At 36.0% G+C, this 18,133-nt stretch overlaps 2 protein-coding genes across 3 annotated transcripts in view; one reads left to right on the top strand and one right to left on the bottom strand.

The window, feature by feature from the left end:
- Positions 1-18,133, top strand: part of LOC136029163 (uncharacterized) — a 902,097-nt gene that overhangs the window by 164,602 nt on the left and 719,362 nt on the right. The gene's annotated exons all lie outside the window — the stretch shown is intronic.
- LOC136029155 (uncharacterized) overlaps positions 1-18,133 on the bottom strand; it is a 112,267-nt gene that overhangs the window by 48,150 nt on the left and 45,984 nt on the right. The window contains exon 3 of the mRNA XM_065707253.1: positions 11,345-11,475. Within this exon, the coding sequence (XP_065563325.1) occupies positions 11,345-11,475 (131 nt within the window). The remainder of the gene's footprint in view (positions 1-11,344; positions 11,476-18,133) is intronic.

The following is an 18,133-nucleotide window of genomic DNA, read 5'->3' as shown; positions in this document are numbered from 1 at the left end:
ACACTCAATCAAATTCTCTACTATTACCCACAACCAGGGAAACTTAGGTACCACTTGACAGCAAAAATTGTTTTGCCAAGGATTCTTGTACAGAATTGATTCATTCCGACGCAGTTTTAGCATCACATGGTTCGGTGGAAAAAACTCTAGCGAGGTTAAAAGAAATATACATTTTCAAACACACGAGGAATAGAATAAAAGTAGTATGTAAAAACTGCCACATTTGTCTACGTAGAAATAAAATCCCTAAAACCATCCCCCTAGCATTAGGAAAAACTGATAAGCCGATGTATCCGTTTAGGTTAGTTAGTATTGACACGGCTGGCCCACTCCCACCGACACTCAACACCGCTGGTCCTCCAGCGCCTCATAAAGTGATAATTTTTTAACACTATACCAAGTTTGGGATATTAGATGCACTAAAAGACAATATACCAAAGTTAATTATGATTTTGTATTATAAGCCTCTGAAACAGGGATCTAAAAGAAGGTTGGTTAACTTATGAAAACGGGGAGGCTAACTGCGAAATTTGAAGTCGCAATCCGTGGCAATCAGCGGGATAAATTATTCAAACAATTTAAACAAACTTTTTTGATTATTTATCAATCAAACAAAGAATTACAAATGGGGATTTGTCAGTACTTTCAGAAAAGCAGAAGCTTTTTAGTATTTGTTAGCTCCATCTGCAACCCTAGAAAGAAAAAACTTATCTTAGAGTAAACGATAAGCCACTTAAAATGGTATAATAAACTTTTTTTTGACGGAAGCAAATCAAATTTGGCTCCATCCATTGCACATACTGTTAATAATTTTAATACCATTTTACGGGTAGTATTTGGAATATGTTGCGCATGGGTGTGCTTTCGCCTAAGAGCAGTACAACTTCGCAGTCTTTTCATTAAAAAATGAAGATAATAACACAGGTGAAGAAAATGTCACTCATAAATCTAAAGAAAACTAAATTGTTCTAATGTAAAAATGACGAAAAGAAAAGAAAAAAAAATTCTTCGTTTTAGTCTACTAGTGTATTTATATGTCTAGGTACAGGGATTATTGTATGCAATTGTGGCCTCTCCTATGAAAAAAAAAGGCTCACCCTTGGTGTCAACACAACAATTTTACCATAAAGTAAACTAAAAGATTTCGCAGTGCCATAGTGAATTCTACTTTTTGTTCTGATTCGTGTTAATCATGAAATTCTATGTATATAACATGTATCAAATTTGAGTCTTTTCAAAATTACAAATCATAAGTGCATATTAAGTTGTATTTTCAAAAAAAAATAGTGCATTATCAATAACAATATAGCGTATTTTATCGTTTTAAACTGAAAATCCTTCCGTTTAATAAATTCTGTTCTAATTAGAAAAAAACTCATAAAGAAATAGTTGAGAGGAAAAAACTAAGTTTTTTTCTTTAAGTGGGGGGGGGGTGTGAACTTCATTATAAATGTATATTTCTTTACTATTTTGATCTATACTTGCCATATTGTTGAGGTCATAGAGACAGCAACCTAGATATTTTTATGGCTACCTAGTTTATCAAACAGTTCGTGGTAACGAACCGTAGTAAGGAGCGATCCGGCTCAATAGTAACCAAAACTCTAAAAAATGAATTTTGATATCAATAGCTACATCAAAAGAATCGCATTTTAATGCTGATTTTAAATATATAAGTTTCATCAAGTTTAGTTTTACCAATCAAAAGTTACGAGCCTGAGAAAATTTGCCTTATTTAGGAAAATAGGGGGAAACACCCCCTAAAAGTCGTAGGATCTTAACGAAAATGACACCATCAGATTCAGCGAATCAGAGAACCCTGCTGTAGAAGTTTCAAGCTCCTATCTACAAAAATGTGGAATTTTGTATTTTTTGCCAGAAGACAAATCACGGGTGCGTGTTTATTTGTTTGTTTGTTTTTTTTTTGTTTTTTTTCTTTTCCCTAGGGGTCATCGCATCGACCAAATGGTCCTAGAATGTCACAAGAGGGCTCATTCTAACGGAAAGGAAAAGTTCTAGTGCCCTTTTTAAGTGACCGAAAAAATTGGAGGGCATCTAGGCCCCCTCCCACGCTCATTTTTCTCCCAAAGTCAACGGATCAAAATTTTGAGATAGCCATTTTGTTCAACATATTCGAAAACTATAATAACTATGTCTTTGGGGATGACTTACTCCCCGAAAGTCCCTGGGGGAGGGGCTGCAATTTACAAACTTCGACCAGTGTTTACATATAATAATGGTTATTGGGAAGTGTACAGACGTTTTCAGGGGGATTTTTTTGGTTTTGGGGGCAGGGTTTGAGGGGAGGGGGCTATGTGGGAGGATCTTTCTTTGGAGAAATATGTCATGGGGGAAGAAAAATTCAATGAAAAGGGCGCAGGGCGCAGGACGAATCTGGTCACATTAGAAAAAACGTCAAATTCAGAGTTTAATATACAATGCTGGGTGTTCGGAGCCTCTCTATTATGGAGTACAATCTGAAAATAACACACCTTACGAGCGATAAAACATATATACCACAACCATAACTCAACTAACGAAAGAACTGCTAAGAGATAACACAACTATAAAGCGAAAAGAGGTGAAAACTAACGGGAAAAATAAACGAACTAAGAGGTGGAAGGGGCCCAGAGAAAAATATAATCCTTTTCCAATTTTGAGCCTAACTTCCGCAAAGGAGTAATAATGTCAGAAGCCCCGAAATACCGAATTATTTTCTTTTCAAACAGTTCGTGGTAACGAACTGTAGTAAGGAGCGACCCGGCTCAATAGTAAACGAAAATCTAAATAACGGAATTTTGATGCTAAAATATACATCAAAAGAATCGGATTTTTATGCTGATTTTAAATATATAAGTTTCATAAAATTTGGTCTTTGTAATCAAAAGTTACGAGCCTGAGAAAATTTGTCTTATTTTAGAAAATAGGGGAAAACACCCCCTAAAAGTCACAGAATCTTAAGGACAATCACACCATCGCATTCAGCGCATCAGAGAACCGTATAGCAAAATTTTCAAGCTCCTATCTAAAAAAATGTGGAATCTCGTATTTTTTGCCAGAAGACAAATCACGGGTGCGTGTTTATTTGTTTGTTTTTTTTTCCCAGGGGTCATCGTATCGACCATGTGGTCCTAGAATTTTGCAAGAGGGCTAATTGTAACGGAAATGAAAAGTTCTAGTGCCCTTTTTAAGTGACCAAAAAAATTGGAGGGCACATAGGACCCCTCCCACGCTCATTTTTTCTCCAAAGTCAACAGATCAAAATTTTGAGATAGCCATTTTGTTCCGCATAGTCAAAAACCATAGTAACTATGTCTTTGGGAGTGACTTACTCCCCCACAGTCCCTGGGGGAGGGGCTGCAAGTTACAAACTTCGACCAGTGTTTACATATAATAATGGTTATTGGGAAGTGTACAGTCGTTTTCAGGGGATTTTTTTTTTTTGGTTTTGGGGGTGGGGTTGAGGGGAGGGGGCTATGTGGGAGGATCTTTCCTTGGAGAAATATGTCATGGGGGAACAGAAATTCAATGAAAAGGGCGCAGGATTTTCTAAAATTACCATAAAAAAAAACAATGAAAAAATAAACATGGAAAAATTCTTTCAATTGAAAGTAAGGAGTACCATTGAAACTTAAAACGAACAGAGATTATTACGCATATGAGGGGTTCTAAAAATACTTTAGGACAAAGAGCGAGGTATTTAGGAGGAGATAAATACCGCGCTCTATATCCTATAGTATTTTTAGTAATTTCAACTATTTATTCTACGGCCTTTCTGATTCAGGGGTCATTCTTAAAGAATTGGCACAAAACTTACGATTTAGTGTAAAGAGTGAGGTATTAACGAGGGTACAAACCCCCTCATATACAGAATAAAAATTTAAGAATATAAAAGTTTGTTACGTAAGTTAATTCTTAAGTTACGCATATTTTTTACTAATAAAAAAATATGTTAAAATTAAAATTTATAGTTGCCTTTTTGTGTAACTTAAAAATTGCATGGCAACTAGGCCTCCTTCCCCATCCCATATTTCTCAAAATCGTCTGATCAGAAGTAAGGGAAAGCCATTTAGCCAAAAAAGGAATTAAAATGTAAATTTCATTTTAATAATTTATGTGTGGAGAGCCAAAATCAAACATGCATTAATTCAAAAACGTTCAGAAATTACATAAAAAAAACTAGTTTTTCTAACCGAAAGTAAGGAGCGACATTAAAACTTAAAACGAACAAAAATTACTCCGTATATGAAATGGGTTGTCCCCTCCGCAATCCTTTGCTCTTTACGCTAAAGTTTGACTCTTTACCACAATTCTGCTTTTTAAAACAATTAAAAGCTTTAGCATAAAGAGCGAGGGATAGCGGAGGGGACAACCCATTTCATATACGGAGTAATTTCTGTTCGTTTTAAGTTTTAATGTCGCTCCTTACTTTCGGTTAGAAAAACTAGTTTTTTTTATGTAATTGACAATAAAGCTATTAACCCATGATTTGTAATAAACCATACAGTTTAATTACGATTTCTTTGACTAGATTTGTTTCCGTATATATTCTGAGCGTACATTAGTTAATTTGAGTCTAGTTTCATATCTGTTATAATGAAGATGTTCTGATTTGTTTGTGACTCAGAGTCACTCTATTCTATGGCTGTGATACTGGACCTTGTTTATTCCTGGACTTGCACCATTTGATGAACTAAGCCCTTACAAAAGCGCAAGTACCACACCAGCAATACTTCAGGAATGAATTCTCTAATAGAGAAGCAATTTGATCAAAAGATCTATTTATTGTTTATAGAGCACGAGAGTGGAAGTGTCGCATGTGCTTCAAACAAATAAAATTTTTAATCTAAGTGTTTTGGAAGGCAAGCAGTAAATAAAACAGTTGCAATTATCAACTCAATTACCAGTGCAATTATCAAGTTTTTGCCTTCAAGTAATTTCAGTTGATTGCTGATTAACTTACATACTTGCTTAATTAATTACTAGTGGAAAAAGAGGGGGATGAGAAGGCACCAGTTCTCCTCTTATACAGGATTATTTTTCCTTATTTTTAGCTTGTAGTTCCTCTTTACTTTCATATGAGAAAATAATATTTTAGTTGGTATTTTAGAAGTTGTTAGGAAGTATTTAAGCGTTAAGAAACAAATTAAATGAAATTAAGCCTATTAAATGATAAGACTATCATTAAATGATATTTAATCTATAGCCTATATAGCGATATTTACATCTATAGCCTATTAAATGATAAGCCAGAGAAAAACAGGAACAAACATTGGGTTAAAATAAAGGCAAAAAAAGAAGAAAAAAATTAAAAATTTTCTTGTTTAAATGTCAGCTACGGAATTAGGGCCTACAGTCTTAATATAATGTAAATCTATATATATAAAAATAAGTTGTCTGTCTGTCTGTCAGGTGACGTCATGTTTCTGTGTTGACTGACGTCATCAAGTTAGTTGTCGTCATTTTTGCTACGACGGTGACGTCATTCAAGATATTTAAGACATATGTTCACGTCGAAATCTATTAATGTTTAAGTTTAAAATGACTGATGAACTTACAATGGCAAAAGCCGATGAAGATGCTCAAAGAGTCTATGCCAAAAAACTTGCTGCTGATAGAGAAAGTCAGAAAAGAAAGCGTGCCGAGGAATCAAAAGAACAGCAAGGAAACAGGCTTGAGGCTGATAGAGAAAGAAAGAACAGAAAACGTGCCAAGGAATCAAAAGAACAGCAAGGAAACAGGCTTGAGGCTGATAGAGAAAGAAAGAACAGAAAGCGTGCCGAGGAATCAAAAGAACAGCAAGGAAACAGGCTTGAGGCTGATAGAGAAAGAAAGAACAGAAAGCGTGCCGAGGAACTACCAGAGCAACGCGGAAGCAGACTTGCTGCTAAAAGAGAAAGTGAAAAAAGAAGGCGTGACGAGGAATTACAAGAACAGCAAGAAATCAGGCTTGCTGCTGATAGAGAAAGTAAGAAAAGAAAGCGTGCCGAGGAATCAGAGCAACCTGAAAGTTATCGCCTGGCATTCAGGTACAACCCAGTCGATGATTATAGCTTGAGTAGATGTGTTCAAATCGGGACAATGTCTAAAATTTGTCCCTATTGCAAGGCCTTGAAATTCAATGGTGAAACAATGGGAATGTGTTGCGCCTCAGGAAAAGTTAAACTTCCTCTATTGGCTGCACCACCAGAGCCATTGAAGACTTTCCTTACTGGAACTACGTCAGAATCTAAGCGTTTTTTGTCACAGATCAGAAAATACAACTCATGTTTCCAAATGACGTCGTTTGGAGCCCAAATCGAAAATCCAGATCAATTTATGTCTACTTTCAAAGTAAAAGGGCAAATTTATCATAGAGCAGGGTCCCTTCTACCATTCTCAGGCGAAAATCATAAATTTTTACAATTGTACTTCATCAGTGATAGAAATTCTGAATTGAATGCACGTTGCGAAATTTCTCCCAACGTTGAAAGGACAATCGTTTCCCAATTGCAACATCTTTTCCACGAAAATAATAATTTAGTGCGTCTGTTCAAAACAGCCATCGATTTGATGCCTACTGATACGCATAAAATTGTTATTTCCGCTGACAAAACGCCTCCTGGCCAACATGTGCGTAGATACAATGCTCCAACTATCGACGAAGTGGCAATCGTTATGTTCGGTGATCAGTTTTTACCTCGAGATATTATTCTTCATAAGCGAAACGCTCAGTTGTTAAGAATTGCTAAAACTCATCGATTCTACGATGCCCTACAATATCCTATCATTTTTTGGGATGGAGCAGACGGCTATCACTTTAATATTAAATTGATGAATCCAGCCACTAACAAAGAAATGAATAAGAAATGCAGTGCAATGCATTATTATTCCTATAGACTAATGATTCGGCAGGATGAAGAAAATTACATTTTAAAATGCCGTGAATTGTTTCACCAATTTGTCGTTGTTATGTATGCTAAAATTGAATCAGAACGTTTGCTATATATCCGCCTGAATCAGACCAAGCTCCGCTCTGAACAATACATTCATTTGCGAGATGCAGTTATAAATGACGGTAATACCACAAACGTTGGAAGATTAACAATTTTACCTTCTTCATATGCTGGCAGTCCCCGTCATATGCATGAATATGCTCAAGATGCTATTGCGTATGTTCGTCTCTATGGTCGTCCAGATTTATTTATTACATTTACATGTAATCAATCTTGGGACGAGATACTGCAGCTTTTACTTCAAGGACAATCGGCGGTTCATAGGCATGACATTACGGCCCGTGTCTTCCGGCAAAAGTTGAAATCACTGATAAACTACATAGTAAAACTTGAAGTGTTTGGGTCAGTGCGATGCTGGATGTACTCAGCGGAATGGCATAAACGAGGTTTGCCACACGCACATATACTAATCTGGCTACATAAAAAAATTACTTCGAACGAAATTGATGATGTGATTTCCGCTGAAATACCTGATAAAAATGTCGATAAGGGGTTACATGATATTATTGTAAAAAATATGATACATGGACCTTGCGGTGCACTGAACGAAAATTCACCATGCATGGCCAAAGGAAGGTGCACAAAGCAATATCCTCGACTTTTAGTATCAAACACAATTACTGGCAATGATGGTTACCCACAATATAGAAGAAGATCTACTGAAGATGGCGGTAAAACAGCAATAATAAAGAAGCGTAACGGTACCACCATCGAAGTAGATAACCAGTGGGTTGTTCCATATTCCCCATTATTATCAAAAACATTTAATGCACACATAAACGTTGAATACTGTAACTCCGTAAAGGCAATCAACTACATATGTAAATACGTCAACAAAGGCAGTGACATGGCAGTTTTTGGCTTGCAGCCCGAAATCAAAGATTTCGACGAAATCGTACAATATCAGGCTGGAAGATACATAAGCAGTAATGAAGCTGTTTGGCAAATTCTTTCATTTCCGATACATGAACGTAGTCCAGCTGTTGTTCACTTAGCGGTACATTTACAGAATGGTCAACGTGTTTATATCACGGAAACCAACGTGCAACAAAGAGTCCTGAATCCACCGGATACAACATTAACAGCTTTTTTTTCGCTTTGCAAAAATGATTCTTTTGCAAAAAAACTGCTGTATACTGAAGTGCCTTCGTATTACACGTGGAATACTAAAAATAAAGTATTTGAACGTCGAAAACAGGGTAAGTCAGTCGACGGCCAACCTACCATCTTCAAAGATACCACGATAGGAAGACTCTACACCGTTTACCCCAATCAACATGAATGCTTCTTTCTACGCCTGCTTTTGGTGAATGTACCCGGTCCGACATCCTTTGAGTATTTGAGAACTGTAAACGGTACTATACATGACACTTACCGTAGTGCATGCCAAGCTCTGAATTTATTGGAGAATGACCAACACTGGGATAACTGCATCAATGACGCGTGCGAAACGTCAACCCCAAGTCAAATTCGTGCATTGTTTGGCATCATTTTAACAACTTGCTCTCCATCAGCTCCTACAGAGTTATGGGAAAAATATAAGTCAAAAATGTCCGAAGATATACTCCATCGAAAACAGTTAGAGACGTCAGATATGACTTTTGATTTTACATCAGAAATTAGTAACTACACTTTAGTTATTATAGAAGATTTGTGCGTACATATGGCAAACAAACCTCTTCAGGATTTGGGAATGCCTTCACCTAACCGTATCGCTGCTGTTTCGACATGTGTAGAATTGGATCGTGAACAAAGTTACAGTACGAGTGATCTATTGTCGTATGTACAAAATAACATTTCCAAGTTAACGTCGGAACAAAAAGACATTTATGATACGATAATGCATTGTGTCGATAACAACGTTGGAGAAATTTTCTTTTTGGATGCGCCAGGAGGTACTGGTAAAACATTTGTGATAAAACTGATTCTGGCATCAATCCGATCAAAAAATGATATAGCGTTGGCAATTGCGTCGTCCGGAATAGCCGCAACATTGCTGCCTGGTGGAAGAACTGCTCATTCCGCTTTGAAATTGCCTCTGAATTTGCATTATACAGAAACTCCCACGTGCAATATTTCCAAATCATCTGGGATGGGTAAAGTATTGCAGCAATGCAAACTTATTATTTGGGATGAGTGCACAATGGCACACAAAAAATCGCTCGAGGCTCTGGATCAATGCTTGAAAGATTTGAGAGGGAAGTCGAAACCCTTTGGCAGCACATTAATATTGCTTGCGGGAGATTTCAGGCAAACATTACCTATAATACCTAGATCAACTCCTGCAGACGAAATGAATGCTTGCCTGAAAAATTCTAATTTATGGGCACACGTAAAAATATTAAAATTAACTACAAATATGCGTGTCCGATTGCAAAACGATGACTCTGGTCAAACATTTTCATATCAATTGCTGGCAATTGGAAACGGAAAGCTCCCAGTAGACTCAATTTCAGGACGTATACAACTACCTGCTGATTTCTGTAATTTAGTGACGTCCAAAAATGAATTGATTGAAAAAGTATTTCCGAATATTCTAAAAAATTATAAAAATAATAATAGACGTCCACGAAATCAACAATATTGTTTTGACCAAGATTCGAGACCAGGCAGTCCTTTACAAGTCAGTCGACACAGTTTTGGAACCAAATGAAGCGGTTAATTATCCATCTGAATTTTTAAATTCCATAGATCTTTCAGGGTTTCCACCACACGTGCTACAACTAAAAATAGGCGTACCAATAATACTTTTAAGAAATATAAACCCACCATAGCTTTGCAATGGCACTCGACTTGCCGTAAAAAAAACAATGGAAAACCTAATAGAGGCCACAATCTTGACAGGGCCTTTTGAGGGTGAGGCTCTTCTTATTCCTCGCATTCCCATGATTCCAACGGATCTGCCTTTTCAATTTAAAAGATTGCAATTCCCAATTCGATTAGCATTTGCAATCACCATTAACAAAGCTCAAGGTCAATCATTAGAAAAATGTGGTATAGATCTTAATACTGATTGTTTTTCCCATGGACAATTGTACGTTGCATGTTCGAGGGTCGGTAAACCTGACAATCTATTTATATGCAGCGACAATGGGACAGCGAAGAATGTTGTATATTCGCAAGTTTTACGCAGTTAATTTGTATTGCATCTATCTATCTATCTATCTATATAAAAACGAGTTGTGTGTATGCATGTTTGTTTGTTTGTAAAAAGAGCGTTTGCATATGACGTCATTATTAGTACATACGGCTTTGTATATGCACAGACAATGGGAAAGCCAAGAATGTTGGATATTCGCAATTTTTATGTAGTTTGAAACACATATATAAATCTATCTATATTCACAGGTGTGACACAGGGACACAACTACAATGGCGCGTAACTAATATGGCTCGTAACGACTTACGCGCGCGGGGGGGCTTGGGGGGGGGTTGCGCGAAGCGCCCCACCAACTAGTTGTATATAAATCCCTTTATCCGCTTTTTCAAAAATCAAATGAAAAATTTATATCAAGTTCAAAATGTTTAATAATTCGGGGAAAGCGAGCGTGACAAAGCTCAAGTGAATGTGTGGTTATACCTAAAAAAATTTTGTCCAATTTAATCTTCAGCGTGTGAAAGTGGGCATCCGCCGTTTAGTCATTAAGGTAAACCACACATTAATTAACATTTCACTCTATTTAACAGTGTAATAAAATGTTACAGTTTCCTTGTAAATTGATTTTTTTTTTCCCTTTACAATATGTAGTTGAAATTAAAAAAAAATAGGTATATTATTTAAAGGCAAAAACCGGTAAAGTCGACCTCAAACTATTTCAACTATTGAAGCATAAAAATATTTTTTTTTATTGACAGGTAGTCGAGGGAAATAAAGGGGGAGGGGTAAGTATAATTGATAATCAAATAAGATACTGAAACAAGGATAAAAGAAAAGGGGATGAATCCTCGGGTCTATGTAAACCTTACCTGTGTTAAAACTGCATGGGTAGAGACTATATTTGAGAAAAATGTACGCTAGTACATAATTAGTGTAGTAATCTTGCCAAAATAAGGGGGGTTGAAAAATTTACATTAAGTGCGATCATCTTTAGCCTATAAACATGTATTGCCACCAATATTAATATTACTTACTGTATTATTATAGTTGACTATTTCTCAATATTTAAGGGCTAAAATACCAGATGTTTCGGCATGGATATTTATCCAACCCCCCCCCCCCCAAACAAAAACATTATTTATTACATTTTTAACTCTCATTCCGTTGCTATTTCTTCCTTAATTTGATTTAATAGAAAAAAAAGAAAAAATCGCAAACACTTAGGGCAGAATTTGTGAGAACCTCAACAAACCTGAAGCTTTCCAGTTTCTCTGTAATGATTTGGTAACCAGATCACTGCCAGACATATAATTGGTGTCCCTTCCCCTGCTTGGCCGACGCATAAAAGAATTCATCCATTCAGATGTTGCTCTTTGAACTTGTCTATAATAAGTGAAAATAGACTTGATCTTAGAGTCATGCTCATGGGTTAGATCAAAGATCACTTGATGAATAGACTATACACAAGCACTATTTCTATTGTTTTCTAGAAACCTTTTGTCTAATCAAGATTATCACAAATTCAGAAATTAGCATAAGTTACATAATTAAAATAATCATGAAATGAATTCAAGGGCGATAACAATTGAAAACCAGACACAAGAATCTCAGCAAATACCACAGGTCAATAAGAAGGATTAAATAATTTGACATTAAGAATAAATCAGGCGTTACATATTTTTTTTGCACCAATATTCAGTTAAATCACATAAGATGTCCAGCCTAAAGCGAATGCAAAATGCTATTGATGAAGAAAACAAACCTAAGAAACTAGAAACTAGATTTAAATTACATGGGCAACGCGAAGTGTTGCAGAGACCTTAGTCAGCTTCGCTGAAGAAAGTAGTGCGGGTCAAAACCTTGCTTTTGTTTCTCCTATATCAATCAAACGCTTGGGTGTCGATCCTTTGAAACATTTAAAACTATACATCTTAAAAAGAATTTATTCTTCAAAATGGATGAGGAGTCCTTTAAACCACGCATTAAAATATGCTGCACCTGTTTGAAACCAACCTAGGTCTATTCCTTGAGAATCCAAATTCTGCCCTTAGAATCAAAATCCTACTTTGATATCACCAAATTTTGTATGCGTTTTTTTCGTTTTTTTTTTTTTTGTAAGCCGCTCTGAAAAAAAATCCTTGTGTAAAAAACCCCCCCCTAAAAAATCCTGTATACGGTCCAAGAGGCAGGGGTGGTGTTAAAGGGGCAACGAGGCCAATTTGTGTTACCCGTTATCTATAGTTCTTAAAAGACGCTGATTAACATAAGGTATCAAATGTCCGTCCTTCAACTAAAGACTGGGGAAACAGGGGCTCACTTTGATCCTTAGCTTTTAAATGCATTAAAAATGCGTGAAACCCTCTCGGTGAAACAAAGTGCGCCATGCACACCTCTTTGTCAAAATGTCATAAAACGTAGGCATTGGGAAATAAGAGGAGAATTGAAGGGATATCTTCCCCATTTCTGTCTCTAAACATACTGGTTGAAAATCAACCAAAACATGGTGTGATGCGCCTGCCTTCCTGTTATTGGTGACTTTTGAGCAGGGCTATGACTAAGATTTTTCGGGGTGGGGGAAGGATTAATCATAAGAAATTGTATTTCCATTTTTGTTACGTTTTACGAGTCAGACAAAAATTTCGGGGGTCATTCCTGGTGGGGCTTGTTAGGTTTAACACCTAGTTTATATTTATTGCAATATTTGCCAGTCGTTTGCTCTTGAATTTTTGATATGGAAACAACAGAAAACTTACAGATTACAGCAGACCTATTATTGGAATTGGGACCAATATAGGCTATATTTACGAAAGAATAGCCACTTGTATACATGAGGTAAATCCACCCCCCTCCGTGTAAAAATTCAGCCCGTGCGGGGTAAGCCCGACACCTTTTGTATCTCCTGACTGGCTTGAAAATGAAATACTAATAAATATCTGTAAATATTTAAGCTATCCTATTATCTCATCAGGTATTTAGAATCATTCTATCAAATCTCTTTTTTTCCGCAATATTACTTAAAAATTTCTAGATACCTCGTGGCCAGCAAAAATGCCCTTCTAAAGGTTTAAAAATTTCTTCACAAAGAAAGGAATTAGAAATTGCGGAAATACTAAACACTGTTGTCAAGTGCCAAGCCAAAGGAAGAAGACGGAGCCATAACCACAGACTTCTGCCATCACTGGGCCAGACGAGATGAGGGTTTCGGAGTTACCCCATGTGTCGAACTTACCCGAGTTTACCTTATAGCTTTTACTGCTAACAGGAGTTTACTCTTGCTCGGTTCCCTAACTGTAATATTCTAAACCCTACTGTGTCATCGGCACTTTACTGAAAACGAATTATATTACAATTTTTTTTTTTACTTAATTACAACATTGAAAATAAAAATAAAATTACACAGAAATAGAACCTTGAATTCATGATGTATCAGCAATTAATGTCATTATATATCAAATATTCAGTTTAAGCGAATCTTGTAGCCACTTCCTGTTTTCTTGCCTTTTTTTTTTTTACAACGTTTTGATTTGAAACTACAGCTCTAATCTCTAGGAACTAATTTCCATTTTCCTAGTTCAGTAGTCTCTGACAAAGTGTTGAGAAAATGTTTGAATAGGCTTTTATATTCTACTAGAAGACTGGTTAGATGTATATATTTTTGATTGTTACCTTTGACAGTGGCATTTAGTAGTTTCATTTGTCTAGTTTTCTTTTCAGTAGAGTTAGTTCAAAGATTATTAGTAGTGAAATACTTGTGAATCACTTAAAAATTTCATTCATTCATGTATTTGGGGAAACAAGGGCGTCTGGGGTGAGCTGGTTATCCTCCGACCACTTATGACTCTTAAAAAGGCGCTAGAACTCTCAATTTCCAATTGAACGAGCCCCTCCAAATTTAAAATGGCTACTGCTTCAACAAAACCTTATATATTAACCATGAGCAACTAGCATAAATCACGTCCCATACCTTTGGGGCTGGGAGGGCTATCGAACCCGGAATCATAGTTATTTGACATTCGGACTGTTTTGAACAAAATACCTATTCAAAATTTGGAATAACAACTTCAAAATTTTGATCAGAAGCATTGAGGGAAAAGGGAGTAGGGGGGGGGGGTCCAATAACTCTTGTCTCTAAAAAACAACAACTTTCGTTTGAAGATCGAATGAGCCTTCTTCGAAGTGAATGTGACCACCCCTTCCACAAAAACCTTATATGATAACAATAGACAGCTTGTATAACTTACAGTCCTTGTCCAGGGACTTTGGGTTTTTAGCCCAGGAGGCTTATTTTTTGATCTTTGAACTATTTTGAACGATAAAGAAATAAAAAGGGCACTAGAACTTCCGATTTTCAATCGCACGAGCACCCTCTGAAGTCTATTCGACCACGTCTTCCGTATGAAATGCCTCTGGGAAAAAGTATTATAAATAAATATTAAACCATTAAATCATTATGTCCATTACTAGGCAAAGCAGTAGCGTTGCCTGTGATATCGTTATCAATTTTTTTTATACTAGCACGAGTCACTCTTTACTAATGGCTCGTTACCATAAATTGCTTGATATTATACCTTCAGGTTATCAGCAAAGCAAAAGTTAAACTTCAGCATAAGGAGCGGACGATTTAGGGGATTTTAACTGCCTTAGTGCGCAAGATAATTTCTGTTCGTATAATTATTAACGCCACTTTTTACTATCTTTCGAGAGACTTAAAGTTGAAAACGATAAAAACCTGACAGTCCTCTATCTTTCTTGAATTATTTATAATAAAATACATTTTTACAGTGCGAGGAAAACATAGTGGGCAAAATTACAAAGACGAATGAAAACGAATTGGATAGGTTAAAAAAGTAAATGATGTCAAATTATAACCCCAAAGAAACCAAAGAGATTAAAACTATAGCAGGAAGAAGAACGAAGCAAAAAATTGTGAGAAACACTTATTCGCCTCCTATTTTCTTATTCGCCTTATCTTCTATTCCAGCGTCTTGGCAGAAAAAAAAAACAAGATACAGGAAAAGTAGGGCAAGAAAGGACTTCCCACACTGCTACAACAGTTTTATTTTTTCTTCGGGTTATCACAATTAACACAAAAGCCTTGATTTCTTAAAACGCAAATTATCTCCCAAAAAGGACTGTTATTATTTTAATACCTTCTCCTTCTCCCCATGCACAATGTAGAACAATTGCACGTAGAGACGAAAAAGGGCGTTTTTGATGACAAATTCTGAGTCCTAACGATTTTTTTTTTTGGGGGGGGGGGGGGGGAACCGACATGAATCAAAAGGTCCCCATGATTTTGGATTAAAATTGGAAAATGATAAGTTTTAATCAGAATTATCCAAGAGGTCAAATAAATATGCCTCCAGAACTAAAATGAACCTTTTAGCTTCGAAGAAAGGGACACGAGTAAATAAAAATTCTCGAAGTAAAAATCAAAGTGGAGTTTTAAAACAAGCAGATATACAGTTATATAATAAGCAGAACTCTAGATGAGCAAACATCACTATTAACTAATAAATTAAACCCTAGAAAAAAGAAGATAAAATAAATAATAAGGTATATTAATAATAGAATTACTATGAGTGAATAAATGAAACATTAACGATGAGATATAAATAGAATGATGGGATTAAACATAAGACCCAAAGAAATTAGAAAAATAAGAACGGGACTGCTATCCCCTCAAACTAAAAACAAGAGTGTCATCAGTGTTTTTCATTTTTTCTTTTTTGAATAAAAGAGTAAAGATTTAACCGATGTTTACAAAGATTAAAGACTTAGCTCAATTTTTCAGAAGTCAGTGCTTAGGTCGTTTTAACCCAAGCAATAACTTAAGTCATTTCTTGCATCGATTCAGTTATTACCTTAAAAATAGTTTTTTTTTTTCACTGATTCAAGACACAAATCACTTTCAAACCGCATCGTCAAAGTTCTTGGACCGGAATCATTTTGCGTTCAATTCGTAGTTCATTCGTTTTTGCACCAAACATGGACTTACTTATTTTTTCATTGATTCAGGACTTATCTAATTTTTACCAAATTTAGTACTTCGGCTGTCTTTGTGCCGAGTAACCGAGATTCTAAAGCTTAGATTTAGGTTATTTCTGCATGGATTCAGCACTTGAGACTTTTTTTGGACCGAGTATTCTGCTGCTTCGACTTGCCCTATCTTTACATGGAGTAAGGACTTAACCCGTTTTAACGACGCTTCACCATAATTTTGAAGCTTGATTTAGACTCGTTTTTGCACCTCTTCACCAAAATTCTGCAGTTTGGATTCAATTTTACATTGAAGCAGCAATGAGCTCCTTTAGAGCTAGGCTGGGATTTAGCTAATTTTTACGCAGAATCAGGATCTAAATTTCTTTTAGCAGTACGTCAAGACCTGGTTAATTTTTGGACAAAGCTTCCCTTACCAGTGTATCTGCAAAGCTTCAAACAATTCATGGCAACGAACTGTAAGCAAGCAGCGACTCGACTCAATAGTAGCCAAAACTTAAAAAAAGAAGGAATTTTGGTAATAATTAACACATAAACGAATTGTTTCTTTTTGTTGATTCGAAATGCATAAAATTCATTAAATTTAAAGTTACCTATCGGAAGTTACGAGCCTGTGATTATCTGACTGATTTTCAAAAAGGTGGAAAGCAGCCCCGAACGTCGAGCAATCTTAATTTGAATCTGACGTCGCCGTCAGATTTAGTATATCAGAGAACCCTACTGTCGAAGTTTGAAGCTCCCATCTATACTTTGGGGAATTTATTATTTTTTTTTTTGCAAGAAGAAAGATCACGGATCCGTTTTAATTGTTTTGATTTTTGTTTTTATTTCCCCAGGGATGATTTTATCGAACCAACAGTCCCATTCAATCGTTAAAGGGCTCATTCAAAGGAAAATGAAAAGTTCTAGTGCCCTTTTAAGTGAACAAATGTATGGAAAGGCAATTAGCCCTCTTTCCCACGCCCGTTTTAAAGAAAGCCATAAGGATGACATTTTGAGATAACCATCTTGGTCAACATAGTTCACAATTCCAATAACTATGAATCTTGTGATAATATTATCACCCCCCCCCCCACCATTACCCCTAAGGAAAGGGCTGTAAATTAAGTAATTTACCCATTGTTGACATAATATTTGTTATTAGGAAATATACGGGAATTGTTAGGGGGGATTTTCCATAGGAGAATTTTCTAGGAGATTTGTGTTTCTAGGGGTAATTTTTCAAGGACTATTTTGCACCGGGGATTTCTTAGCATGACTTGAAAATGGTTGGAAATTAAATTTAAAAAGAAAAAGTCTATTCACCTGGAAGTAAGGCTGTTACTTTCTCATCCCTCGATCCTTCCGTTAAAATATTAAAGTTCTTAAAAAATATTTCTCATTCAAATTTAGTTATCCTTGTGTTTGAGCAGTTTGTCATAAAGATGTGTGAAAAAGAGTCAAACTTTTGCGTTAAGAATGATGATTGAAGCAGGGCAGCCCCCATGTACAAATTAATTCCTGTTCGTTTTAATTTTTCGTGTTGCTCCTTGCTTCCAGTTGAAAAAAATATTTTTTCAATTAAATTACTTACTGGGGGTGCGCGTACCCCCCAGGTTTCACGTAGATGGTCGTGGGGAGGGGAGGGGGTAACCGCGAAATAATATCAGTAATAGTAGAATAAGTATCTTGGTAGGATCACAACGGAGTTCATATTCATAATATTTTTGTTACGTTTTAAATAAAAGGCTGATGCTTATATTACAATCCTGAAAACATCAAAATATATGAAATTTTTTGAATAATCTCTTTATTGTTTATTCGCTGTGAAAAAAAAGTCGACAGTTTCCGGTTTAGGTACACTGTCATGAGTATGAACATTAATTATTTCAAAATAACAAGGAAAGAATATAAAAACATCGGTAATAGAGCCTTGAAGTGTCTGCTGCCTTTCCAAACCTCAGCATTTCTTGAGAGGGCTTGGTCATCCTATGGATTCATCAAGAACAAACATAGAAATAAACTTGATGCAACTTCAGATTTAGGCTCTGCCTGCAATATT

The sequence above is a fragment of the Artemia franciscana genome, chromosome 1, assembly GCF_032884065.1.
Source record: "Artemia franciscana chromosome 1, ASM3288406v1, whole genome shotgun sequence".
In the NCBI taxonomy this organism is placed as follows: Eukaryota; Metazoa; Arthropoda; class Branchiopoda; order Anostraca; family Artemiidae; genus Artemia; species Artemia franciscana.
This window is presented reverse-complemented; position numbering and strand designations above follow the sequence as displayed.